We start from the raw sequence: 27,608 nt of genomic DNA, 5'->3' as shown, positions 1-27,608 counted from the left end.
TGAACCAACTAAAGCCAGACTTTGTCCCTGAGGGTCATCAGGACACGCTCCTTGTTGTTGTAACCTTCCCCCTGTAAAGGTTTTCCCAGTAAAAGTTAAAATCGGATATTTATTTTGGATAAACTTCAACAGGAATTTTCCAATATTGCACGTAATGTTGTGAAATGAGTCACATCATGTAAAACGGGTGGAAAATTGCAAAAGATTTAAGAGGGCGTTTACAGATAATTTGCTGATCATGCAGAAACTTTCTTCTTTGTTAAAGTACACGTGCATTATCAGAATAATACTGCTATAAAACTACTCATTAAAAAATGTATTCTTGTATTTGATGTTGCGTTACAGAGTTATTACTGTCATTGCAGTAAAACAATTGCTGTTATTAGTGGAAGTGGTTTTAACAATACAATTTAACAAATAGTTACTTGGCTTGGATGATTTGTCCCATGAAAGGTCCTAATGAAAATGATAATTAAATGTAAAACTGCATTAAATTTTTATTAATGAAACTTAGCGTAATAAAAGTAGTGAGTTGATGTGTGTATCTAGAGGAATAAATAATTACTGCCCTTTCTTTACGTATTTATTAAAACTGGTGTTTAGGTCAATGCGGACTACATTTCCCAGATCGGGGAAGTTAGTACGCGTGCGCATGACGTTGAAACGACGGCAAGGAAACTAGGACCTGAGGAGCTCACTCGCGTGTTTTTTGTTGGGTCGGTTGGACAAAAAAAAAGTGCCGAGAAAACCCTAGGAGAGGAGCCAAATCTTGCCAGATATACCAGAATAGAGCTGCGCGGTGGAGGCGTTCTATATTGGGAACTTGAGCCAGGTATGCGTTCTGTGTGATGTTTTCAGTGTGTCTGTCAGTGAGATAACCCGGAGGTCTGCGGAGTTGACAGTTTATCGGCGGCATGGCTAGAGCCCCTGGCTTTCATAGCGTTAGCCTCGGCTAGCTGCGCCGACTGTAGCGACCGCCTCACCCGGTCCGACCCCGCCGTACCTGCAGCGTTACGGGACCGAGGATTTAAACGAAAACCTCAACTTTGCCAGCGACGAGCCAATTGCTCGTCCCGTTTATCCCCAGAAACAATTACGCGCCTGTCTGGTTTCAGCTGGTTACGGATAACGCTCAAAGCGCAGCTTTTACACAGACGCCGCATTTTCCTCTTGTCACGAATTTAATGTAGTCTTCCGTCGTCTTTGAGAATAATTCGTAATTTTACGACAACGCCGGCTCTCGCCTGTGCCATAACACCGGGAGGCGTTTACGGACCGGTTCAAGCCAGAATTATTATAGCTCGCTTAATTGGCTTAGAATGGGAAGTGAGCGGCGGTTAGCAGGCGAGCATCATCTTCTTCATCATCATCGTCATCATCATCATCATCATCTGGGCTTTTATATTATTAAGGGCTAAAGACTAATTAGTGGATTTTAATCAATGCAGGTGCGTTCGTCTGTGTCCTGCTCTCTGGATTCCGTGTTATTTATTGCACACACGTATATATGTATTTTTTAAAATATATGTATTGATGTGTGTAATGACTTGTGTGCAATTACAATTAAGCAATTAAAGTTCTTAAATCTTAAACGACAGTTGCATTAAATAAACCCTTTAAATGGCTAAGAGAGCAGGGGGGCCAGAAAAAAAACAAAGCCACTAAATTTGACGTAATCATCATAATAATTCTAACAGTATTTAGGAATGAGGTTGGTGAACTCGTCTGTAACATCACTCTGAAAAAGTAGGCTACTCAATGTTATTTGACGTCCGAATAACAAGCAGGGTTTCAGGCATTTACTTACAAAGTGATATATAAGCCCCAACTGATGATAAGTAATCATCAAAGCCCAGGTTAAATCAGTCTGATATGACATAGTTTTGACATTGTTTGCAGTCGCTATGCATTCAAATGACTGTCATATCACATATCACTGACATGTTAGGAATAAATAATTAGTGATGAGGCATTTCATCTGAGCAGCTCCAAATGGACAAGATTCCCCTGCAAAATAAAAGCTGGAAAAGGCAAAAAGAAAAAAAAAAAAAGAGCTGCGTTTTCAAAAAGATGCGTCCGGTGAGACCTCTCTAATATCTCTAATATATTATTTTACAGTCAAGTAATGTTTCCAGTATTTACTCACGAGAAACTTAAGACAATTACACACATACATTAGAAATAATAACTGTGGCGACTGTGATTTTTTAATATATTAGTCGTAAAGCCTTTCATCTCTGCAGCCGACGTTGAAACATTCCCGTACAAAACAAGAGCTTTAAAAGTCAAAAATCAGAGCCGAGTTGTCTGAAAGGAGAACAAAATGTGAGGTTTTATGGTTGCCGAGTCTGTAATAAAAAATGTCTGCAGTAAAGAAAAAAAAGGGGGAAGCACCCTCTGCCTTAGTATCACAAAAGAATAAACTGCGTTGTCAGTGTGTTGTTAACACACTGTGGTGAACTACACATGAGACACGCTGTCCTGTCTGTGTGACCGTGATGGGAGCGGTGCAGACGTGGAACTGGTTCGACTAGAAGGAGGTGGCGCTCAGATGCTCTGGGAGATTAATGTCTAGCCTGACATGGCGTGCTTTTGCATTACGACAGAGAGAAAATATCCAGTAGCTACTGGCAGAACCGGTTGGAACTGCTCTCCTTTTAATAATTAAATTATGAACTCTGCAAAAAAACAACAATTCAGCTGGATCCACCTCTCGTGTCCCCGCCGAGATGAGGGAGTAAATTGGGCAGTTGACTTTGCACTCAGAAGACACATGGGACCAAAGTGAGGAGGATCAGGGTTATTGTTTTACACTTCCAGAGAGCTGTATGTTTTTTTTTCTTAACAAACGACAAATCTTTTACTCCAAGTTTTGACACCAATGCTGCCTGTTCCAATATGATACATGATCTGAGAAAATCAGAAATGCACACTGCATTTTTTTATTAATTTTTTATGTTAAGATGCTATTTAATTTTTCATGCAGTCACTTTGGGCTCTCTAACTTGAATTTCTGCTTTATACCGTTCTGTCTCTCTCAATCCTTCCCCTCCCATCCTGTCCTTTATAACACCCCCTCCCTCTCTCCACCAGGGCGTCCTCTGCCCTGATTGTGACCACTGATACTGGCATATTTTAGGTATAAAGACAAATTATTGGTTAAAAAAACAAAAAAAAACATACTGTGCACAGTTCAGAAATGATGTTTCAGGGCTGTGTAGAGATGGAACTTAAAACTATGAGGAGCAACTCTTTGTGTAGGTGCACTTATCAGCTCTGATAGCTACTAGTACACTACATGTCCACATATTTATAGTGAAGGATTTGTTCATCTTGAGCTAAATTTCAGTGAGTCGTGAAGGGTTTTTACCCTCATTGGAATAGACAGAGGCTCTTTTCCTATACATGCCTGGTGGGAGACGACCAGTTTGCTTCAATGGAGAATTTCACTAGTAAAAGAATAAATTGCCGAGGCGGCCGCCACCTCACCATAAGCTGGAAGATAGCCTAGCTCAGCTTATCCAGCCTAGCTAGTCTGTGCCTCCTCCGACCCCATCCCTCTTCTCCCGCATCCCACACAGCACCCCCTCCCCTTCCTCTAACTTTTCCAAGTGAGTTGCCATGGCATCGGTGCGCTTCACCGTGACGCCCACCAAGGCGGAGGACCTCCCGGGGCTCTCTGACATGTCGCCGGACATGAGCTCTCGCTCCGGCGCCCGGGTGCGCTTCGGCTCCAGGGAGAGCGTCAATCGAAGTGACCCGCTCAGCGAGGCATCGGGAGGAGCGACAACAACGGGAGGAGGAGGAGGGGCCGACACACCGGAGCTCAGCAGCATAGAGCAAGGTGAACAATGCACACATCCACATACATGTAATCTGTTGTCCTTACTGTTTATAGTTGGCCTCAAAATAACTGAGCCAGGCAACATACGAATAAGACATACATTGTGTTTAATGGTGGACCTGACTGGAGTCAGGAGTGTCTCATCATGGGGGACAGCATTTAGCAGCATTTAGTCTGACATGTAAATACTGAGTTGTCATTAAACCTCATGCAGAAAAGGAAGGGCAGCTGGACGTAAATGTTACTGGATCTGTTTAATGGCCGTGACACACCAAGACAGCGGCCGGCCGTTTGGCACGGGGCTCTGGGCGAGCGTCTGTCGACCTAGTTTTGCTGTTGTGTACCATTCGTTAGCTGGTACATCGCACTGAATCAAAGATTGACGGTCAGACACAAACAGCATCTCGGGTTGGTTGTTGTCACTGCTCGTATGGAAGTTTTCAGAATTAACATAATTAATGCAGGGTGGAGATAAATAGTATCTCAACATGTGAGATTTCAGCGAGAAAGACACTTCACAGTTTGTTCCAAAATATGCATCACCACACCCAATAAATCATTTCTGCTATCTGCAGTAGAGATAGCTGTTAGCTAAAGTCTTTGTGTTGTCTACAGGTGGAGCCTTCTAGTTCAGACCAGAGGCATTTTTCAGTACATTACTGTGCGTATGTTGGGACAAGTTTTGGGGTTGCAGCATGTAGTGTGCAGTATCTGGTACAGTACAGTAGCTGTGTCAGCTCGTGGTTTTGCGATTAGTTAAGTGTATTATCAGATCTTTATACTCCTGCGACTGTTCCAAAGGTAGTCGAGTAGCGCACAGAGCGATATTCAAATAACCCTTTGGCAATATCATTGGTTTCATGGGAAATAAAAAAGACAAAAGTGATTTTCATAATCGTCCTCATGTTGCTTTAAAACTAAAAGTGTATTTTTAAGTAGCTTTTATGTCCCTCTGTGTCTTTAAATGGATTTTAAATGGGTGGTCACTTTAGGTTTCCAAAGTGGTTTAACTTCTCCATTGACCCAGGGAACAATAAGATAACTGTATGCTGCTGTGTTCGTTGTGCAGGTTCCACTTCCCCCACTGCTGTTATCACCCCACCCACTTCTTTACTTAGTGGTCGCTGACAGTAGAAACCTTTTCACTTACAGTCCGTTGTCTAGATGTTAAGCTCCTGACTAATAGCTCTCATATGGAGAGCAATTATGCAGTTTCCAAAAGTGTTTAAGAATAGCTGTGCTGATTCACAGGCTCAGCTAGGGGGTTATAACAGTGGTGAGATGTAACTGTATTAGCTACGCTGATCCACTTAAGCGGTTGCATAGTAGTAAGGATGCCCCACGTTCCTTAATAAGCTTCCATAAATAGAAATGGAGCTTGTTAATCCGATTGAGTTTCGATCAGGCTGTTGTTGTTGATGCAGTGGTTGTTTACATCTCACCCAAACTGACAGAGACGAGCTGAAATAGAAAAGCCAGCAGGTTGACAAGAAAAACGCTGCTGTTACAGTGAACGAGTGCTGAAAGGCGACGGAGAGGAGGCAGGAGGAGTTATTTTCAGAAAGGTCACATGTCCTGTGATCTGTTCTTTCTGGCAGTAATAAAGTTAGCTGCATACAGTCAACAAACACAACAGCAGAGACATCTGGCTGCAGCTGCTTTTTGCTTCGCCGGTCGCTGAGGTGTGGTTGTCTCGAGCGGAGGACTCCTCCTGGGGAACGCACACTCAAACAGACAGCTGTGTTCCCTTGTGTTTAACTGGGTGTGAAAGCTGTCGATAACAGCTGAGGCATTAAGAGGACGCTGGTGATAACTCACAGTTTTTAGTTGCGGTGGATCTTTGAGGTTGATACAGTATATCCTTTTATTTTAAAGTCATTCAAACTGAATAGAAACAGCCTGGTGAGCAGGTTAGTGACTGAACGTAATGGGGGAGAAATGGCTGTGTCTAAACATAGTCTGTGTCTCTGTCTATGTCTGAACGTGCACTGATCCACCAAACGAGGCTGTAAAGACACATTTGAAGCATTAATTCACAGTAAACGAATGAAATGAAATGAATGAGCAGCCACTCAGAGGTTCTGAAGTACCGGCCATACCAGCCTCGAGCCACTGAATATCTGCTAGTAACTTGTCAGTGCTAATGTTCACACTCACTATCTTTGGCCAAACGAATGACTGTAAGCAGGATGGGAAGTCACCACCCACCAGCCAAATGCTTGTACTTCATTTCTTTGTAGCTATTGAGTTTTGTTCTCAGCAAAACTAACTGATGTTCTAAAAATAGTCGTCCAGTAAGATAATATGTTGCTTAGACATTTGGAGATTGGCCAGTTTTTGTCTGGACTATTCATTCATGGTTACAGCTTATAGCTAAAGACGAGGATGCCAGTCTTTTTTATCTGAAAATGTATCAAAGTATACTTACACCCTCCTGTCACAGTTTATAAACACAAGTTACAACATCTTCTACTCATCTGAAGGGCTTTTCAAGCTTTAGCTAAACTAAAAATATCCACAATTTCATAAGATGATGAAAAAAACTGTCTTCTGTTTCCTTTTTATCATGGGACTGAGGGGGCTGCCAATTTGGAGAAATCCAGTCTTTCTTTAAATAAAAATATGACTTGGCATGTCTGCATGTAATAATCAGTTAAAATTGAAATGACTGGGGAACTGAAGTGAACAAGAAAGATTTTAGTGTGACCAGCCTCATTTCTTTCCCTTGTCTTTGCCAAAGACTCATGTTTGGTACGAGGTCACATCTGAGTGTCTTGCTGTCAAGTACTGTGGCATCCGTTAGCGTGAGTGTGGCGGAGCACTGAGGGAAGTGATGTTGCTGACTCAGGTGCTGCTGATGCAGAGGTCTGTGCTGACTGAAGCTCAACTGAGCCACCGACACTGTGGCAGTTGCATCAAACTGTGTCTCTGTAGAGAAAGCTGGAGGAGGCCCTGTTCAGTGATCTGACCACGACTGTCCTGCTTTAAGTTCATGCATTTACATCTGATATTAATGATGGTGGCAGTTATTTAGAGACCAGCAGGAAGCTCAGAGTATAATTTGAATCAGGGAATCATCCATATGTGGAGTAATCTCACTGCTGCACTGACTGTTTGTATGATAGACTCAGTAGTGGGGTCGGTGGCCCACCAATGTGACCAGGACACTCGTGTGGCCACACTGGTGAAAGAAAGTGGTTATATAAAGTAGCGGCTCACACCACCTCCAAATGTGGGATTAACTGGTATTAACATTAAGTAAACATGTTCACACTTTGCATAAAAACGCTCCTCCACATTCTCTCTTCTGCTCCGCTTCAGTTCAAGTCACAGTTTTGCTCTCTGTACATAAATACACGTTTTATAGGGTGCAGTATAATGTCGTACAAACAGGTGCTCTCTCAAAATACGCTGCTGAAAGAATGTGGTTATAACTGGTCCAGACCACATTCAGTAGAGCTGTTAGTGAGCGGATCTCCATGCATCTTGGGTGGGTTCACACCTGCACTGAAAGCTGTGTGCTTGTGATCAGATCAGACGCTGTAAACACCAGGTCCTCCCCTCCTTTCTTCTTCATGATCTGTTTTTCTGTCTTAGGTGATGGAAACTCCAAAATCTCCAGTGTGTACATCAACAACACTCATGGCGTGGATGATGATGACTTCTATGACAGAAACTTGGCCTTATTTGAGGTTTGACACTTCATTTTTTACATAATTACTGTTTTGCTGTAATACTACACACATACATACATGGATAGAAAATAAACAGAAGCTCCAAATTAAATCGGGTCATTTGTCAGCAACACAGGAGCCAAGCATAGACTCTTTTTATTTTTATAGATTGCAAGATTTTCTAGAAATGAGGGATGCACAAAACGTTTTTTGGAAACTGATACCAATAACCAATAACATACCTGGAGATAAGAACGACCAATGAACAAACAGTTTTGACTCTTAAAATGAATTAGTTTTTTCAGATGAAAAACTATTAGCAAGCAAACATTTACTGAAAGATCAAGGTCAAACAAAACTATTTGATATTTCAAATGAACATCACAAAATAAAGTCCTCTAGACCTGCAAGTGCCTTTCACAAGTTCTAAAAAATAAATTCTATGCAAAACAACTTTTGGTAAATAAAAATGTAAACACGAACTGGAAAAATTGCATTCCTCATAAATACAAAAATAAAAATTCTGCACCACTGTCACAAGTTAGATGCTTTCAACACGATTGATGGTTGTGTTTTAGGTTCTTCTCAGGTTCAACATATTGAAGCTGGTGCTATTTCTCCGTCCCCGTGGTATTTTCTTTAAACATATTTGCACTCAGCCAGCGAACTGTCTTCCTCGAAAACTTTAAAAACACTTTCTCACTACTGACGCCATCTTGTATATTTAGAAACGTTTGCAGGATGTGATGTATTCATGTGGTGATGGAAATTCCCCGTTTGCGAGTCGTTTCCCCGACCTTTTTATGTTCATGTTTCTATGACATAAGTGTAACATCCAATGAGTAAAGTACTGTGGATGAGACGTTATATCAGTCAGCTACTACCAAAATTATCAAAGAGTTGACCAGTTGTTTTCTGACATGTGGGAGTCATGTATTTTTTGAGTCAGAAGGTTGTTTTTCCCGATTATACTGACGCCACTTGAACACAGCATTCACTGCAGGCCGTGCAGGTCTCATGTAGGAGGGGAAGCGCCTGATTACAACAACAACTCACACTGCAGCCCTGACAAAAATATATCATATGTTATCGGGCCGATAAGTCGTGATATTGGACTTATCGGAATGATGTCATAATTTCCAGATATCGGGCCGATAATTGTCATGCATCCCTACTAGAAATAGCTTTTTCTTTCCTCCGTCATTCATCGTATGGACCAACTCATACTCTCTTCTTGTTGTAGCTGTTCTTCATCTGCTGTCTTCTTCGTGTCCTTCATTCCTCTCTTCCCTCTCTCATCTCCTCCCAACAGGAGGAGATGGACACTCGGCCAAAGGTGTCCTCTCTTCTCAGCCGTTTGGCCAACTACACCAACCTGACGCAGGGGGCCAAGGAGCACGAAGAGGCCGAGAGCATCGGCGAGAAGAAGAAAGCTAGCAAGGTACATGACACTACGTTCTTCAGCATTTTAAAAGACTCACTGGGGAACTGTGTGTAGTAAAAGTGCAGTAAAACAGAACAATCAGAAGAACAACCTCCAATGAAAACTGAAAATGTTTAGCCAATCTATTTATGCATTATATATGGTCTCAAATGTACTTTGCCTTGCTGAATAGTGTTGCTTAACTACAGCAATTATAATCAAAGGGATGATTATGGTTGCAATTGTGATGCAATGGGTACGAAGTTGAAACTATAGTTATCACAATTGTGCCGTTAAAAATGAACTTGCTGCAGCTGAAATAATACAAAGAAATGAGACATGTCTGTAAAAATGAGCTCTTGTATTCATCTGCTTATCATCAAGTCACTTTCAAATGATATGACTCTTGACTCCTGCCCCTGACAGTACATAAGGATGTGACCCTGACTGCTGATACCACACTGTTTGTCCTGGATAAGACAGTCTGTTGTGGCGGTTCACAGCAATTTCCAGTTTCCTACCTGCTGTCGTTGCCAAAAGAGTTCAAACAAAACACTTTTAATCTGCCCTTCTGCCCCCCTTGGTGTGTTCAATACAAGCATGGACATAAGTCTGGTGATACGATACACACTGATCAGCCACAGACAGGAGAAGTAAATAACATCGACCATCTTGGGACAGTTCAGTGCTATGTTGGGAAACTTTTGGTCATACATGTGACAGTTCACCTGATAGCAATGACACTCCTAGATGGCGTTAGCCGCACCCAGCAGGATGCAGCCTGACACAGAGTTTAGCAACAACATTAGAACAACAACATTCTGTTACCAGGCACCACAGGACGCCCTCAGAAGACACATGTCCACTCTCTGATGAGTCATAATTGTTTTGGAGGCACAAAGGAGACCTACACAATATTAGGAACGTGGTCATAATGTTATGCTTCATTGTTGTATAAGTGGTCCTGTTGCCGTGAAGTAGAATCTGTTGGAAATGTAACAGAAGAAGATTTCTCCTGACTTTCCTGACATTGACTAGAAGAAGATGACGAAGATGGAGCCAAGTTCTCAGCGTTTCTGGCCACACTGATTCCAGCTTCACTGATCTTTACAACCACTTGTTGGATCAAGTTTCTGTCCCTCCTGGAAACTTGTCACTTGTTGTGTAGCCCACCTGAGGCAAACGTGCTCCGCCTTATTTGCTGTGTCTTGTCGTGTTTGCAGTCTCCACAGATGGGGACATTCATGGGCGTGTACCTGCCGTGTCTGCAGAACATATTCGGTGTCATCTTGTTCCTGCGGTTGACGTGGGTGGTGGGAACAGCTGGCGTGCTGCAGGCCCTCTGCATCGTCTTCATATGCTGTTGCTGTGTGAGTATTTGCACGTGTGTGGATGGACATGGAGACGCATGAAAAAAAACTCTTCTGAAATTGATGTGACTCTCTCTCCTCTACAGACAATGCTGACTGCAATATCGATGAGTGCAATCGCCACAAATGGTGTAGTGCCAGGTATTCCTTCACTCCTCACTCTTTTCTTTTCATTCTTTCCTTGTGTGGATTGAAAGCCGTCTGTACTTTATTTGTATAACTTACACCAACAGTGACATTACTATAAAACCCAAGCAGTGAATACAGAGGTGAAGACTTGCAAGTGCTGGCCACTATGTAGGTGTCAGTATGTGACTTTTGATCATGTTTTCTTTTATAATAATCCACGTTTGTGTTACCCAGCCATGTGACCTGTGTAGCTGAACCTTACCGCTTCCCTTAGTCCTCATCTCTGTGGTCGTGTCACTGATGAAAACATGTTCTTCTAACTCGTCTTATTTCTGTTTGTCTTGTCTCTCCCTCCGTCTGCCTCTCTCTCTCTTGTCTGTACATACATTAGAAACCCAGAATATTTGTCTACTACTACTTAACCTTATCCTTCATCAAACAGCCTTTAGACAAATAAAGTAAAAAGTAGAGTGATTTCTTCTTTTTATTCCCCTCCACTAGCATGTGACATTTGGATAATTGCACATAGAAGGACAGCGCTCTGTAACATAGAGAATTCATGTCTAACACATTTGCCGTCGGACATTTCATTCCATGCCTGTTCTAAAGCTCTCATGCTCTGACCATCTGGTTTCAGATGGTAGTTAATCCTGTATGTAGTTCACTGTGGTTAATGTGAAGATCAAATGAAGTGTTTGGCTTCTCAAATACAGCTCAGCTCGGGCATCTTCTCCATAATGAACGTGTTTTCTTGGCTTCGGCTTTTGAAGCATGTATGACTCAGGTCGGCAGCCAGCGCTTTATTTTTGTTAACGTGACTTATTTGAAATGTAAAGAGTTGCATTTTGAAGCCAAACACTGAAGTCTGAGCTTTGTAGTTACTCTGGTACGACTCCCTCATGTACTCAAGTTTTAGAACTGGTTCAAATCGTATCAGCAAATCGTGTGTGCTGTTTGCTTTTAGCTCACCTGGAGGACCAGCTTTGTAATGTTGTTTATACCAGGAAGTTCAGCACAGTCAGGGCTGTGTTCTTCCCAGGGTCTTAAAAAGTCTCACATTTGATAATCCCAATTTAAGCAATATTTAAAAGTCTTACACATGAGCATATTTTGCATTGCATTGCAAGTCTTAAATCCTTCCGTCCATTTACCGCTTCATTGCGGTATGACCCCCTCTGCTCCTGGCCTTTTATGTTTCTGTTCCTCATTAGTGGAGCCCGACCCAGAGAGGCCTGAGTTGATAGTTCAATGACAATTAATCCTGTCATTTTGAAAGTAATTTACCTTATTTTTCCGTTTAATTCTGTAACAATATGTTTTGATAGCCTAGCCTCATCTCCATACAGTGCATATCCAGCAGGATCTAGTTAACTAGATTCATAAAAGTATGATGGAGGCATCTAAAACTGTAACACAACTATAACAAAGGAGTTGTTTGAGGTTTGTTTGGAGATGATTCATTCAGTCTTAGCCAATATTCAAGTAATGAGAGGATGTTGTTGTAGTTAACCTGGGTGGTGTCCTCACAATTAGTGGTTCCCTAATGACCCAATAACTCCAGACTCAAGTGTCAGCATGTGAAAAAAACAAATTATTTCCTTAATCTGACTTCAACTGGACAACTTAAGTGCATAAACATGTTACTCAGACTAAAATTTATCCGACTTCTCTTTATCCGATTAAGATCATGCGATTGGAAATTGATTTTCACCGGCATGTGTACGCTCAATCAGAACTCATGTACGCCATGCGTTGGCGCATGACCCTGGAACAAAAATACCCAAGAAAGCTGGTTGCAGAAGAAGCAGGTAAACAGAGCTGGTAGAAGAACCACCTGAGTGATAGCTGAGTGCATCAAAAGTAGCACACACTTTACGTATGTAAGATTTAAAAGGTTTTACTCTTTTCCATCTAATTGTTGTTTGAACACCGGTCTGCCACATGAACGACTCTTGTTTATTATATGACGTAATGGGTCAACCAGAAAGTGGGCCGTAAACGTGGTATTAACCCACTGAACACACATCGCCACCTAGTGTGGAGGAGGAGGACATGTTCGCGTGAGTTATTTAATTTTCTCCGCTGCATGTGAACTGGGGCACGGACCACATTCAGAAAGTCGGATTTTGAGCATAGCTCGATTCAGCTCTGCATGTAAACGAGAGTGTCGCAGTCTGTAAGTTAACTTATCCATATCAAGCCTGGGACGACAAACAACAGATGCACTGATGAACAGGGTAGTTGGAAGTTGAGTGTTGCCACAAGTCAAGGCAGTGAGTTCAGCTTAACTTAGTTCTTCCAGTGAGACCAGAAACAGCCATTTGCAGATACTGTTTGACCAGAAATCTGCTCTGTCTTCCCCCACTGTGTCATATTGAATGTTATGCTTATTCTACAAGCATAGGATGACTTCTCTCAACAGCTGTCCTCTTTTCTCTCCCTTTAACGTGTGACATCATAATGTTACTAACCATCCACCCCCTCTCTCTTTTGTCTCTCTCATCATTCTTTTCCTTTTTACAATCTATCTCGCATCTCTCTGCATTTCCACTTCTTTCAACCCATACGAACAACACCCCCCCCACCTTTTCTCTGTCCTCCTCTTCCTCCTACCTTCCTCCCCGTCTAGCGGGAGGCGCCTACTTCATGATCAGTCGATCTCTGGGTCCAGAGTTTGGGGGGGCGGTGGGTCTCTGTTTCTACCTGGGCACGACCTTCGCTGGAGCTATGTACATCCTGGGAGCCATCGAGATCCTTCTGGTGAGTTTTAGCTTTGTTCGTGTCACCTTGCTTTCCAGTGTAGTTTTAGTTAACATTCTTTCTCCAGACGTTCCTCTATAACTTTAAAATTTCTGTTTCAGGACAGATTTGATTACTCAGCTGTTTATTGGGTCCATTTAAGTTTTGCCAAAGTAATTCTTTGCTTTCTTTCTCATACCATTTAAAGATTAAATGTCAGCATGTTCTGACCTGTTTGCTCTGACAGGTCTAATGTTTTTGTCTACTGTGGAATAGTAAATACCTTTGTAATATCCTGAATGAAGCCTGTTCATTGAATGCAGGGCTTAAAGTATTCCGGCAGCGTGCCGGATCTCTGACGTGTGGTGTTTGGTCACAAATTAAAAAAAAGATCAACATTTAGAAAAAAAACAACAACCTGATGTTATCAGGTTCGACCTGTTAATTGAGTTCGCCTTCTAATGGAATGAGAGTAACACAGCTTTTCCTCGCCAAATTAATATCACTAGCCCATCAGGTGGGATGGGGGCGTGTCTTGGAAAACACCAGCTGGTTGAGATCCAGCTGCAGCTGATGCTGGATTCCTGACAATTTAGGAAACATGAGCTATGAATATGTGGTTCCACTAAAAAACGCCTATGTTCAGCAAATGGTGACAATACACCAAACTTATTTTTTCTCTTCCAAGTTAAAGAACGTTAACACTGTGATATCAGAAGTCTGAAATTTCTGAGTTTTGGTGAACACATCATCTAGGCCGACGTTTTTTCATCAAAGTTAGGAAAGATGGAGAGTTAATTTATGAAGCTAGAAGAATGTGTCCTAACCACAAACAAAGGACTTAAAAATAGTAAAAAATAATAATAATAATAACAACTAATATTAAATGTTAGGATGTAACTGTTGCAATTTAGATTTAGAATATGATCTACATCTTACTGTTGCACTGTAAGAATTTACAAGGAGCATATTAGGGGTATTAACTCATTTCACTCTTTCCGTCAGATGTACATTGCGCCTAAGGCAGCCATTTTTGAAGTTGGAGCAGCAGCTATGTTGAACAACATGCGTATCTACGGCACCATCTGCCTCCTCTTGATGTCCCTGTTGGTCTTTGTGGGTGTCAAGTACGTGAACAAACTGGCCTCCATCTTCTTGGCCTGTGTCATCATATCCATCGTTTCCATCTACATCGGGGGGCTCCTCTCTGCCTTCCATCAGCCACACTTCCCGTAAGTGTTGATTTCACATGTACAGAAATACACGGTACCAGACCTGTCGTGGTTCTGACTGTCCTGAGTGGCTTCCACCCACAGTGTGTGCATGCTGGGGAATAGAACCATCAACGGCCACGATGTTCGTGACAACCAGTGTAGGAAAACAGTCGTGGAGAGCAAAGAGATTTACAGCGTTGACAACCAAACTTTTCTTAGTGGTAGGTCTATATTCTTTACTTGCATATTGTGATCAGGAATCATCAGCATGTTTTTGACATTCTGTTCTTCCCGGTAGAAAACAGCACAGTGCAAATGACTCCTGGCCCCACCCATGTCATTGAGGTGAACACCACTCATCTTTGGAGGGAGTTTTGTGGGAGCCCAGAACTCAACGCCACCTGCGACGAATACTTCACATCAAACAATTTCACTGAGATTAAAGGAATCCCCGGCCTGGCCAGTGGGATCATTTCAGGTACAGTGTGTGTTTGTGTGCAGTGACGTCCTGGCAGACATGTTCAGGAGACTCCAGAAACCTTCTCGTTTTTTAGATAAGCTAATTAGCTGATGGCTGTAGCATCATATCTTGCATACATGCATGAGAGTGTCTACCTCTGGATAAAATGCATGTTTTATAAAGTCTCCCCATCCCACCACACTCTCATTTTTTTCCCGAACAATGCAAGTTCTTTGTGTCATTCAACCAAATAAAGTTGTTCCTACTCTTCTTCAACCAGGAAAAGAAAATCTGCATGTTGTCACTACATTAACTAAACTGTCCACCTGGAGGCCACATTAAATGAAGTGAAAAGTAGACTAAAAGATTCAGAATTTGCAGCATGAGGCTACTTGTTGATACTGTCTGCAGTTATGAAACACTGACTTGTTTTGAAACCGTTTTCAACATGTTGAATTAGCTACAGCAGTGGTCCGGCTTGTACTGTCGGTGCAGGACACACTGGTCCAGATGCTCACAGTGGTCCTCACTAGTAAACAATTCCACACATTTGAATAAGACACGTAAAGCCACAAGATACATGCATTGGACATAAATACATTTGTATATAAACTGTGGTAGCTGAAGCATAAACGTGCAGAGCCAATGGACACATGCAGAATCTCACCAATGACAACTTGTTGTACCTCTTCTTAATAGAGAACGTGTGGAGCTCCTATCTCAGTAAAGGGGACGTGGTTGAGAAAAGCTCCCTCGCCTCCTCTCATGTTGCACATCCTGCATCCAATCAGCATCTGTACGTGTTTGCTGACATCACTACCTCCTTCACACTGCTGGTGGGCATCTTCTTCCCCTCCGTCACAGGTACAACCTCCTTCTTTTCTCTGCTCTTCCTCGACCTCTGAAATATATAAACATATGTGCGCACATAACGTCGCCATCTGTTTGCTAATGCATCATTTAGGAAGAACACAGTAGGTGTGATATTGATTGTGGATCATGATACAGATTCTGCAATAAGTGTATGCATCTGTCCATTGACAATTCTCAAATCCATGTTCTGTGTTGAAGTGTATTTTAACACTTGTCATATAAAAATAGTTTGTTAGTCACTCTAAAATCAAGTTTGTATATAAAACACAGAACAGAGTTATTTATTATAAATAACAGTAGCATTAAGTTGGGCTGGGTGGTTTGACCAAAAACGTCTATCATGGTATTTTTCTAAATTTTGACAATATCACTGTATTTTTATTCCGTGCATAACATTTTCTACTGGTTGAGAGAGGAATTAATACAGTAGATTGACTAAGGATGGACTGTTTTACTGTGATGAGTAAATATTGTAGAATAATCCCACACTAGTAGTAAAACTGGTTTCCATGGCCCTGTGTTAGCGCTGCCTGCTGGTGTGGAAGTCCGGGGACATTTACAGCTCGGAGATAAAAAAAAAAAAAAAGTTAAATGTTAAAATGTTCTCAAGATGAAATGACGAAACAGGGACAATTCCGGTTTCATTTATTTTGACGTATTTATTCATATTTAAACTGCTATGCCTGTAATGTCAGTATCAGCAGAACCGGCTATCGTAAATAATTTTTTCTCATTCATAAAAACCTAAGATTGGGGACATTTTCGAGGACGGCTTCAGCTTTAAAATTCATACCATAATACTTAATAAAAAAAATACCGGATGCAGTATGAACTGGGATACCGCCAAGCCCTAACAGGAAGTTGTTTCCATACTAATAACTTACTCTTTACCTCTGCAGGAATCATGGCTGGTTCCAACCGATCAGGTGATCTAAAAGATGCCCAGCGCTCCATCCCTATTGGAACCATCCTCGCCATCCTCACCACGTCTATTGTTTGTATCCTTTCATGCTGTGTTACAGTTAACTTCCCAAACAGTGTATGTAAAAAAACACAATGTAAGACTGATTTCTAGATCATCTGTGTTCACTGGTACGTGTCCTGTAGTGAAATAGCCCAAATAGCTGAATCTTTTTCTTATTTTGTTGCGCTAAAAGTTCTTTGGATACATCTGATGTGTTTTCCTGAGCGGCGTCCGTTCAGACCTGAGCAGTGTTGTGTTGTTTGGAGCCTGCATCGAAGGGGTCGTCCTCAGAGACAAGTCAGTACATCTGCTCTCGCTATTTTTACAGTGCTCACTGGTTTAAAACCATAGTAAATTTCATAAAAACTCTTTTTTCCCTCTGTAGGTTTGGTGATTCAGTTAAAGGAAACCTGGTGGTGGGGACTCTGGCTTGGCCCAGTCCCTGGGTCATTGTGATCGGCTCCTTCTTCTCAACATGTGGCGCAGGCCTCCAGTCGCTCACTGGCGCTCCCCGCCTCCTGCAGGCCATCGCCAAGGACAACATCATCCCCTTCCTCCGGGTTAGAGTTGCAAATGTTCATTTTAAATGCAGGGACTCAAAATATTGACCAAATAGTTGCCATCTACTAATCTGTCACCGAGCCTGGCTGACATTTCTAACTTCTGGATTATGGCCCCAGCAGTGCTCACTGATCACTGACTTTAAAAAGTCAATTTGTTGTATGAAGGCTGCAGCTTCAGTGTGATTTACTTATGCAAACATGTTCACTCTTTTTTTTATTTTTGTGTGTTTCTTTCAGGTGTTTGGCCATGGGAAAGCTAACGGGGAACCCACCTGGGCTCTGCTGCTGACAGCTCTGATAGCTGAGCTGGGGATTCTCATTGCTTCTCTGGACCTGGTGGCTCCCATCTTAACAATGTGAGATACGTCTGTGTGTGTATATGTGTGAAGGTTAGAACAGTCCCAGTATCTGTTTCGGTCCGTTCAGACCTCGTTATTGGAATGCGTTCTCAGTGATCCAGTCACAAAGAGCCAGATGGAAGTTTAAATTCGACTCAGTGTCTGATGTCAGATTTGGGCTCTGTATGCTACATCATTTTTAGTGCAGTTCAATATGAACTTGGAGGGACGTTACATATTTTGGAAGTCGTAAAGCCACTCTCACTCGCTGAAGAAATACTAACATGTTATGTTAGTATTTCTTTAATGATCTCAGCCCGATGTCAGTCCTTTTAATGACCTGCACAAAACTCAGGTTATAACAGGAGTCTTGCCACTGCACTGACTGAATTTGACACGACCACTTGGCTACCTGTGTACATCAGCAAGAACAGATTGTTAACTAAACGCATGCAGGTAAATATGTACATCATATTCACATTCAATCCGTTTAGAGTAGATGGTGATTTTTCTCTCTCAATCAGAGATACAAAACTCTGTGTTCACACTAATAGAATGCCATCTTGGCTTCAAACATGGTCTGAGATCAGATCACTCAAATGAGTCCTCTGTGTGGTGGGTGTATTCACACCTTTAAGCGCAGCTAAGGAAATACACTACAACCACACGAACAATCACAGCTCTTACAGTCAGTGTTACTTTTCTGAAGGTACATGTCAGGCTACAGCGTAGGTCTGGGCTGTCGCCGTAGCTTCACCATCAAATTGACACAGAAGCTTAAACCACCTATTAGACCGGCCATAATACGACATAATACTCAAAGAAGCAGGTCTGTACAGGGTCTTTCTTCTTCCAGAGGCTTCAGTTTCATTCCTCTATCTCTGTCTAGGTTCTTCTTGATGTGTTACCTGTTTGTGAACCTGGCCTGTGCGCTCCAGACCCTCCTGAGGACGCCCAACTGGAGGCCACGCTTCTCCTACTACCACTGGTATCTAACACACAAATTCACACCACAAATAAACAACAAACGTAAACACACATCAGTGTGTAACTGTGGTGCTCCTCTGTCCAGGACCTTGTCATTTCTGGGGATGACTATCTGTCTGGCGCTCATGTTCATATCCTCTTGGTACTACGCAATTGTTGCCATGGTGATCGCCGGCATGATCTACAAGTACATTGAGTATCACGGGTATGTTGCCATGGAGTTTCCCCCCCACCTATATGCATTGAATTGCAGCAATGTGATTGGCTGATTAGCTATTTGTGTTAACAAGCAATTGAATAGGTGTACCTAATAAAGTGGGCAGAGAGTGTATATTATATTCTAAATATAATATTATATTATTAATTCCATGCTTCCATGTTTGTGAATCAGAGCAGAGAAGGAGTGGGGAGATGGGATCCGCGGCCTGTCGCTCAGCGCTGCCCGTTACGCTCTCCTAAGGCTGGAAGAGGGACCACCTCACACCAAGAACTGGAGGTATTGATACACACAATCATTAACCAATCACTTTCTACATAAACTTACACTCAACCTTTTATAACCTAGTCCAGCTTGATTGATTAGGACTCCTTTCACATAATATGCAAAGCAAAATTGCTTAAAATCCTTAGTAATAATAAAATGCTGAAATATCCTAACGCCTAGAAGTACCTGTCCCTGTACCTAAATAGTGTATATGGTGAGCAAAGACTTTAGATTTTACATGTGCACAATAAAAACATGTTAGTAGAAGAGTACACTAACTACAGATTCATATTACAATATTGCAGTCAAACATGTACAAGACAAAATGATAAATGTGCTGATTTGCTCTCTTCGAATATTAGATAGATAGATGGATAGATTACTTTATGCATCCCTGAAGGGAAATTAGGTTGTCACAGCAGTTCAGTATTTGGGTACAATAAAATACAATAGAATAAAATACTAAGGTATAAAAATAAGGCAAAGGTAAAAACACAGAATAGGACAAGGACACTTAAAAAACACAAGATACATAGGTGGATAAGGTGCAGTGGCAGGATGAGGGCAGTAGTCCTGATGATATGATGGTAGTGTTATTGTAAAGAAACAGTATATAGTAGTAGTATAGTTTGTAATATAATAATATAATATAATAGGAGAATAGTATATAATATAATATATAATAGAGTATATGATGGTAATAAAAGTATGTACTATTAATGGCATCACCATCAGTATGTAATAATAATAGTAATAATAATAATAATGTACACAAATATATACAAATGTGTCATGGGCAAGGTGAGCATACATAATTGCAATATATAATATATAAACATGTATTAATGCATGTACATATATCTCTCTATATATATATATATACAGTGGGGGAAATAAGTATTTGATCCCCTGCTGAATTTGTAAGTTTGCCCACTTCCATAGAAATGATCAGACTCTGGTTTTTATGGTTGTTTACTGGTTATGGGTATAGACAGAATATCAGTCGAAAATGCATAAAAAACACACAATCTAAAAGTTATAAATTGTTATGTATTTTATTAAGGGAAATAAGTATTTGATCCCCAAGCACAACACAAGTCAGTACTTTGTTGAGAAACCTTTGTTGGCAAGCACAGCGATGAGACGTTTCTTGTAGTTGGTCACCAGGTTTGCACACAGCGCAGGAGGGATTTTGGCCCATTCATCTTTACAGACAGTCTCTAAATCCTTCAAGTTTCTTGGCTGCCTCTTGGAAACTCAGAGCTTCAGCTCCCTCCACAGGTTTTCGATCGGGTTAAGGTCTGGAGACTGACTAGGCCACTCCATGACCTTAATATGCTTCTTCTTGAGCCACTCCTTTGTTGTCCTGGCAGTATGTTTTGGGTCATTGTCATGTTGGAAAACCCACCCACGAGGCATCTTCAGTGTTCTTGCTGAGGAAAGAAGGTTTTTGTCCAAGATGTTACAGTACATGGCTGCATTCATTGGCCCCATAATGCGGTGAAGCTCTTTGGTCTTGCCCATGGTGCTGTAGAAGTTGGAATGTAAGAAACTGATTCTTAGAGCAGGTGTGCTTTATATACATGACGAGTTAAGATCAGGAGTATTGGTAATTAGTTGACTGAGCACAGCTGTGTGCCACATGCGCACCAGCCAATCTGTAGGAGCCTGAATTCTAAGTGAATTGTTGGGGATCAAATACTTATTTCCCTTAATAAAATACATAACAATTTATAACTTTTAGATTGTGTGTTTTTTATGCATTTTCGACTGATATTCTGTCTATACCCATAACCAGTAAACAACCATAAAAACCAGAGTCTGATCATTTCTATGGAAGTGGGCAAACTTACAAATTCAGCAGGGGATCAAATACTTATTTCCCCCACTGTGTATATATATATATACATACATAAACACACACACACACACAAGAAGATATAATATATATCGTATAGGTATAATATATGCATATAAGTACTTGATTATGTATAGAAATAGAAACAGAAAGTCTTTCCTCTCAGGGTGTAAAGTGAAAGCTCAGTTGATAAATACATTCAGGGAGAATTCATGTCCATTAATACACATCTACATCTTGGCTGTTCTTAAGGCCTCAGGTGCTGGTGTTGCTAAAACTGGATGAAGACGCCCACGTCAAGTCTCCTCGCCTGCTGACATTTGCTAGCCAGCTAAAAGCAGGAAAAGGCCTGACTATTGTTGGCACTGTTGTCTCTGGCAACTTCCTACAGAGCTTTGGAGAGGCCTTCGCAGCAGAACAGGTGGGAACATTTATCTTTGCAGACTTCCAATTGTCACAAAGCACGGAAAAGTATTGTAAAACTTGTGAAATCTCCAATTAAGTCAGGTTCATATTTGCTGCCTTTTATTTCTCTTCCATCAGACTCTAAAGCACCTCATGGACAAGGAGCGTGTGAAAGGCTTCTGTCAGTGCATCGTGGCCCAAAAGCCACGTGAAGGCATCAGTCACATGATCCAGTCCAGTGGTCTGGGGGGAATGAAACCCAACACAGTGGTGATGGGCTGGCCTCACGCCTGGAGGCAGAGTGAGGACCCACAGGCCTGGAAGACCTTCATCAGTGAGTGAAGTGGACTTTTTCTTGGTTCCTAGTTTTGACTGGGAGGTAGCAGGCTAACGGCGCCCTCTCTCTTCCTCACAGACACGGTGCGGGTGACCACAGCAGCCCACCTGGCGCTGCTGGTGCCCAAAAACATCTCTCTGTTCCCCAGCAACAGTGAGCCCTGCACAGAGGGCTACATCGACGTCTGGTGGATCGTGCATGACGGAGGGATGCTGATGCTGCTGCCTTTCCTCCTGCGCCAACACAAGGTTGGAAAATTCTATCTCTTTTATTAGAATTTGAAAAATAACTCCCAGTCTCTGTCTACCTACATTTATTCACATTCTTATCTCCTCAGGTGTGGCGGAAGTGTGGGATGCGAATCTTTACAGTGGCCCAGATGGAGGATAACTCAATTCAGATGAAGAAAGATCTGGCAACCTTCCTCTATCACCTACGCATAGAGGCTGAGGTGGAAGTAGTGGAGATGGTATGCTCACAAATATCTAGGATGGTCTGGAGCTTAAATGTGAAATTATCGTATTCCAGTGGAAAGTTTAAGCCATGTCCAAATCCTAGACTTTAGAAGTTATTTGGGTTTGGACTGAGTTTGGCTGCACAGCGGAGTTTGCAATGAATGAACCCACAAACAGTAAATTACACTGTTGATTATTGAACAGTGACTATGCCTGTCCTCTGTTCTCCTCAGCATGACAGTGACATCAGTGCGTACACTTATGAAAGGACACTGATGATGGAGCAGAGGTCTCAGATGCTACGACAGATGCGACTGTCCAAATCAGATCGAGAAAGAGAGGTAACTTTACATCCTATTGTGAGATTGTTGGGCAGACATAATCCTTCATTTTATACATTTAAAGAGTCAAGAATATTTCTTTAACAAGTCTCCACTGGGAGTTTTAACAACCTCAAAGCTACATATCGCTTGCTACTCAGTGTTTGCCACTCCAGGAAGTGGATTAAATGTTTTAATTAAATGATCCTACAAGCGGTGTTTGGCTCATTATGAATGTTACCTATGTACAAGATTAGCCATAACACCCATCTTATTTGTTTGTGAATGTCGTGCATCATTTTTATCAGGGAAACCCTGGTAGCAGCAGCAGTAGGCCAGAGGCAGGTGGAGCTACAAGGTCTCAGGTGAGGTCAGTGGTTACGGCCAGCTGTGAGTTCATGAGTTTTATCAATCTGAAACATTATTCACTGGAGAAGATGTTGGTGAGACAGTTTAAAGATAGTTGTGTAGAAGGAAGTTGTGTATTTTCAGGATGAAATAGAAAAAGTAACTTAATGTTTTTTCTTAAAATCTTATCAAAATTAACTAAGTATTAAATGTGATTTAATGAATTTAAAGGGTAAAAGACTTGTTTTGGACAAACCGTTTGAGTTAAAAAGTGGAAGAAAGTAATGATTTCCATTACTAGAGGGACTTGAAAAACACAAAGGACAGGATGAGAGGCATATGAAAGCAAAAGTAACACCAGGTGTAGTACTTACAAAGATGAAGTCTGAGGACAGTGCAAACATATTGAACAGTAACCTGGAAATACACAAGATACTGACATGGAAATAGGTTTTAGTTCACACTCCATGGAACTTATAAAAAAAAAAAACAACAATAAGGACATGTTGATTGTTGAAGTTCATGTCATCTTCTTTTGCCACTGGTCTCCTCAGAGGGTACGCTGGAGTTTTGATGATGTAAGTTGACACAGTAGTGACAGCTGTTTAGACAGTAGAGCAGTTTAGACATAGACTCATAGCTGGACACACTATGAAAGCAAAGAGGTTTTCTTAGTCAGTGAAATCCTCTGAACTTCCATGAGCAGAAGAACCCTTCAGAAAAAGAATTTAGATGTTTCTGGAATTTTTTCTTTGGATTGGTGGAAAAAAAATAACTGTATAATAAAAAATATGTGCAGTACATACAGTGGATATAAATAGTCTGTACACCTCTGCTGCTTCAACTCGGCGATACTCTTCAACAACATATCCTGTGTCTCAGAACTATGTCAGAAAATGTGCTGCAGACTTAAGATTGAAGTTATTGCCCAACATTTTAAAAAGTTTGTTTGGTGCAGAAACAACATGGAACATCAGCAAAAAGAGCCCACATCCATGGTGAAGCATGGAGGTCACAGCATCATGCTTTGAGGGCGCTTTTTCTTTAGCTGGGGCTGTAACTTTATTGAAAGTGGAGGAAATTATGAAAAGCTGCATGAACACTGAGGTATCTGCTAGAAAGCTGGAAATGAAGAGAATATTTCAGCCTGGCAGTGATACAAAGCTCACGTCTACATCAACAGAAGAATGACTTCAACTAAGTGTCAAACTATGTAGTTAGATTATTTTCGTCTTTTTTTATCAGAGATGTGTCATATTGGAGACATCAGTGTTGTTAAATGGGTTGTATCATTTTAAATAACAGTACAAAAATTCACATTATCTTTATTTTAAGCCCTGTTTCATCAGGGGTGTTTATATAAATACACACACACACACCACACATATATCCACTGTAGTGTCCGTCTATACTGTTGTTACTAGGGCTTCATTCTCTGTATTCAGTGCTGAGCTTCTTTAATTTGACATTTATTTCTGAAGGATTCAATTTGTGTAGTGAAAAGATGATTTTGTGCTGACCTGATTCAAATGAGCCCTTTAAGCAGCCTGTCACTCTAAACTGACAGAGGTGAATGTCTCTATTATTTTAATCTTTCTTTTTTTTCTCTCATCTCGTCTGTCTTTGACTCTTTACTTGAATCATTTCTGTATTTCAGACGCCCTTTGACTCAGGTCGTTTTAGGACATTGAGCACTAATGGTGTCGTGTCCCTGTAGTTGTCCTCAGTGCTCCAATAGATGCAGCCTGTGTTTGGTTTTAGTACATTAGGTGACCTTGTGTGGTCTGTAGGTGTATCTTTCCCCCAGGTACAGGAGTACTGGAGTCCCCACATCAAACACCTCCAAAGGAGACAGAGACAGACAGGTACAAAGAGACAGGGAAAGAGGGAAACAAGAGTAAGAGTCAGGAGTTGGTGTAGAACACAGAGGCATCGCATAAGGAAGAGGGGCGTTCAAAACCAGATGAGAAGGAGTGTCTTTGTGTTTGTACCAACCAGGCCCAGCTGGTGAAAGACCGGAACTCCATGCTGCGCCTGACGAGCATCGGCTCGGACGACGATGACGACACTGATGGTGGAGAGCGAGAGAGGGTGGCGAGTGGAGGCGGCGGCAGCTACGAGCACCAGCGCCGCGTTCAGATGACCTGGACCAAAGAGAAGACATCGCAGTACAGAGCAGCGCACTCTGGCTGCTCCACGCCTGAGGGCTTCAGAGACATGCTGAGCATCAGGCCGTGAGTCTAACAGCTGATTTGTCTGGAGTCAAAGGATTATAGTGGCTTAATAAGGTTGTTCCATTTATCCTGTTTTTCCTTCAGGGATCACTCCAATGTGAGGCGGATGCACACTGCTGTCAAACTCAACGAGGTCATAGTCAACAAATCCCATGATGCCCGGCTTGTCCTGCTCAACATGCCAGGACCCCCCAAGAACACTGAGGGAGACGAGAACTGTATCCTTTAACACCAAACATTGTCTTCTTCTTTACCTACAAAAATCAGTTTTATGTCAATCAAATTACGCTTATTTACTCGTTTTGTTCAGTTTACTTTTTTTCATATATTAAAGGACAGAAGTTTCTTTTTTAATTTAATAAACATATTTTGTATTTCAATGTCTAAAACCAAGATTTAAATACCAAAAATTACACAGACCTGAGAGAGTGTCAAGGACTCCCACACACACAGTCAGTTAGCCAGTAGGCTAATCAGCCAATGTTCTCACAAGAGATAACAAATGATACACCGGGTTAGCTATTCAGAGTTAAGTTCCCATGAAATGGATAACAGAGTGTGTTTATGTGTGTCTTGTACAAACACAAGCAGAAACATTCAAGAAGACATTTGATTGGACAGAACATAAGTGCACACATCCTGGTTTGGACATAGCGAACTGATAATCCTTTAAGAACACCTACAATATGTTGTTTTGCCCATGTTGGACCAAAACCTGGTGCATAGCTGTCGTAAAATGATCAAGTCACATCATGAAATATCAAATTAGACTTTATGCCTAGCTAATCAGAGCTTTACCTATTTGTCATGACTGAGTTTATTAGACTCTGAGTGATGAGTGTGGGAATGTTCTTTGACTCGTTGACCAGACATGGAGTTCCTGGAGGTTCTAACAGAAGGACTGGAGCGTGTCCTATTGGTCAGAGGAGGAGGAAGCGAAGTCATCACCATCTACTCCTGATTGGATAGAGACAAGAAGCATAAAAAAAAAAAAAAAAGAAAGAAGCAGAAGTGAGCGAAGGGAGATGGTGGGGCCCATAAAGATAGACTGTCACTGACTGCAGCAGCAGTCATCACGCCCAACACCCCAACTTTCCTTTCATCTTCACACTTTTCTGTCATGACAGCGGTTTTCATTCCACGTATGTCAAACTGCAGAAATGCCTATACAATTCCACGAATGAGCAAAAAAGAAAAGAAAAAAAACAGAGAGAGATCAGCTGTGTGTGTGAGAGTCAGTCATCCACCTGTTGGACCAGAGTCGTGTGTGGAGCGAGTGCATTGGGGCAGGTGGACCACTGAATAAGAAAGAGGCCGTGAAGCGTCCCAGAACAGAGCAGTGGTTCCACTGACATGACTCAGGGTTGCTTTTTGTACAGAATGTATTTTGGAAGCAGATGTGAGTTTTTCTGAGAATAGTCTGAATGTCTGAAGTGCTTTCCTTGTTATTTTCCAGTCCTACGTAAAGACTGGAACTGTAACACTGCGTCATGGGAGGTGATAAATAGAATGAACCTGCTTACATATGAGGAACAGGTTTTCTCCTTAGCTTATCAGTTTACTACATATCATGTCCACCATATCCTCAAGGTTCGATTCATCTACAGTGAAGGTCGAGGTGGAGCAATTTTCTTGACTAGCTGCTATTTGTAATCTCTTGAACTGAAGCTAATTTCTTCAAAAAGAATTAGAACATTGAATTTAAGTCAGATATGCACAAATCATCATGAACTAAAACTTGTGACTAAAATTAGTACTGTCCACGGCACATTTGCAAGAAGATGGGTCATATTTAATATGCAAAAACCCACAGCAGAAGTATTTGAATTTTTCTCACGGATTTAGTCAAATTAATGAGATACTGTTTTCCTCTCGTTTTTATTCATTATAATGTCTAACTTGTCAAGTGGCACATATCTTTGCCTGGCTATTGGACCCCAGCATTCTGCTCTGACACAATGTGGTGTAAGATGTGGAACAGCAATAACTCTGGTTCCTTAAACGAATACAAGGATGAAGTTTACGCACCATATCTTTTGATGTCAGCCAAGAAAACCAACTTGAAACCAATCCAAAAATAAATTCTCTGTGCCGTAAGCTGGCCCCATGTTGGACTGCATGTGAATAGTTAGCTTGTTAGTAGGGCAATACCAGCGTAGAGGGGGGGAAAAAAAGCGAGGTTAAACTTCTCGGTTGTTGTTTTGGAAACGTTGACACTGGACCATCGAGGAGAGGACCACTGCACTGCATGTGTGTAAAATGTTTGTGGGCATATGAGCAATACATGTGTTCATTTTGCACGGTGTTGTGTATTCCATTCCTTCACAGGAGAATATTTGCTGTGCTGCGTAGTGTGAGCTTGTTACCCTGAAACTCTCCACCTCACTGTACACCTGAAATAAACCTGCTGACATCCTGCTTTGTGTGTGTGTGTGTGTGTGTGTGTGTGTGTGTGTGTGTGTGTGTGTGTGTGAATGAGAGCTCATGAGCTTATTGCTGAAGTTAAGGAGCTCTGTAGAGTCTGCTCTAATGCTTTGTTCTTTTTTTTGTTTCTTTTTTTTTTTTTTACAGTGTTATTGTGCAGGGATT

The 27,608-nt window shown here is 41.6% G+C and overlaps 1 protein-coding gene across 5 annotated transcripts; it reads left to right on the top strand.

The window, feature by feature from the left end:
• The first annotated feature begins 667 nt into the window (after positions 1 to 667).
• Positions 668 to 27,437, top strand: LOC125006944 (solute carrier family 12 member 6-like). Of its 5 annotated transcripts, XM_047583480.1 has the most exons (29): positions 669 to 832; positions 3,094 to 3,844; positions 7,442 to 7,536; positions 8,831 to 8,959; positions 10,165 to 10,311; positions 10,398 to 10,452; positions 13,070 to 13,200; positions 14,185 to 14,411; positions 14,496 to 14,614; positions 14,692 to 14,871; positions 15,553 to 15,717; positions 16,626 to 16,724; positions 16,930 to 16,987; positions 17,076 to 17,250; positions 17,491 to 17,609; positions 18,481 to 18,579; positions 18,664 to 18,783; positions 18,970 to 19,074; positions 21,173 to 21,341; positions 21,464 to 21,659; positions 21,741 to 21,910; positions 22,000 to 22,131; positions 22,351 to 22,458; positions 22,746 to 22,802; positions 23,340 to 23,363; positions 24,576 to 24,650; positions 24,784 to 25,019; positions 25,104 to 25,237; positions 25,889 to 27,437. In XM_047583480.1, the coding sequence occupies exons 2-29, from the start codon at positions 3,622 to 3,624 to the stop codon at positions 25,978 to 25,980; spliced, it is 3,639 nt and encodes a 1,212-aa protein (XP_047439436.1). In that variant the 5' UTR covers positions 669 to 832; positions 3,094 to 3,621; the 3' UTR covers positions 25,981 to 27,437. The 5 variants fall into 5 exon arrangements, with proteins under 5 accessions (XP_047439467.1, XP_047439436.1, XP_047439451.1 ...); XM_047583487.1 differs by lacking the exon at positions 669 to 832 and having other exon boundaries at positions 3,045 to 3,844; XM_047583495.1 differs by lacking the exons at positions 23,340 to 23,363; positions 24,576 to 24,650.
• The last annotated feature ends 171 nt before the right edge of the window (positions 27,438 to 27,608 follow it).

Source organism: Mugil cephalus, chromosome 1 (genome assembly GCF_022458985.1).
Source record: "Mugil cephalus isolate CIBA_MC_2020 chromosome 1, CIBA_Mcephalus_1.1, whole genome shotgun sequence".
NCBI classification, from domain to species: domain Eukaryota; kingdom Metazoa; phylum Chordata; class Actinopteri; order Mugiliformes; family Mugilidae; genus Mugil; species Mugil cephalus.
This window is presented reverse-complemented; position numbering and strand designations above follow the sequence as displayed.

Bases quoted from the DNA above. Each gene is read 5' to 3' on its own strand.
- LOC125006944 (XM_047583480.1), top strand. From the start codon at position 3,622: ATGGCATCGGTGCGCTTCACCGTGACGCCCACCAAGGCGGAGGACCTC. The intron at 22,803-23,339 runs GTGAGGTCAGTG...TGGTCTCCTCAG, and splicing joins GTGGAGCTACAAGGTCTCAG to AGGGTACGCTGGAGTTTTGA. The intron at 24,651-24,783 runs GTACAAAGAGAC...TGTACCAACCAG, and splicing joins AAGGAGACAGAGACAGACAG to GCCCAGCTGGTGAAAGACCG.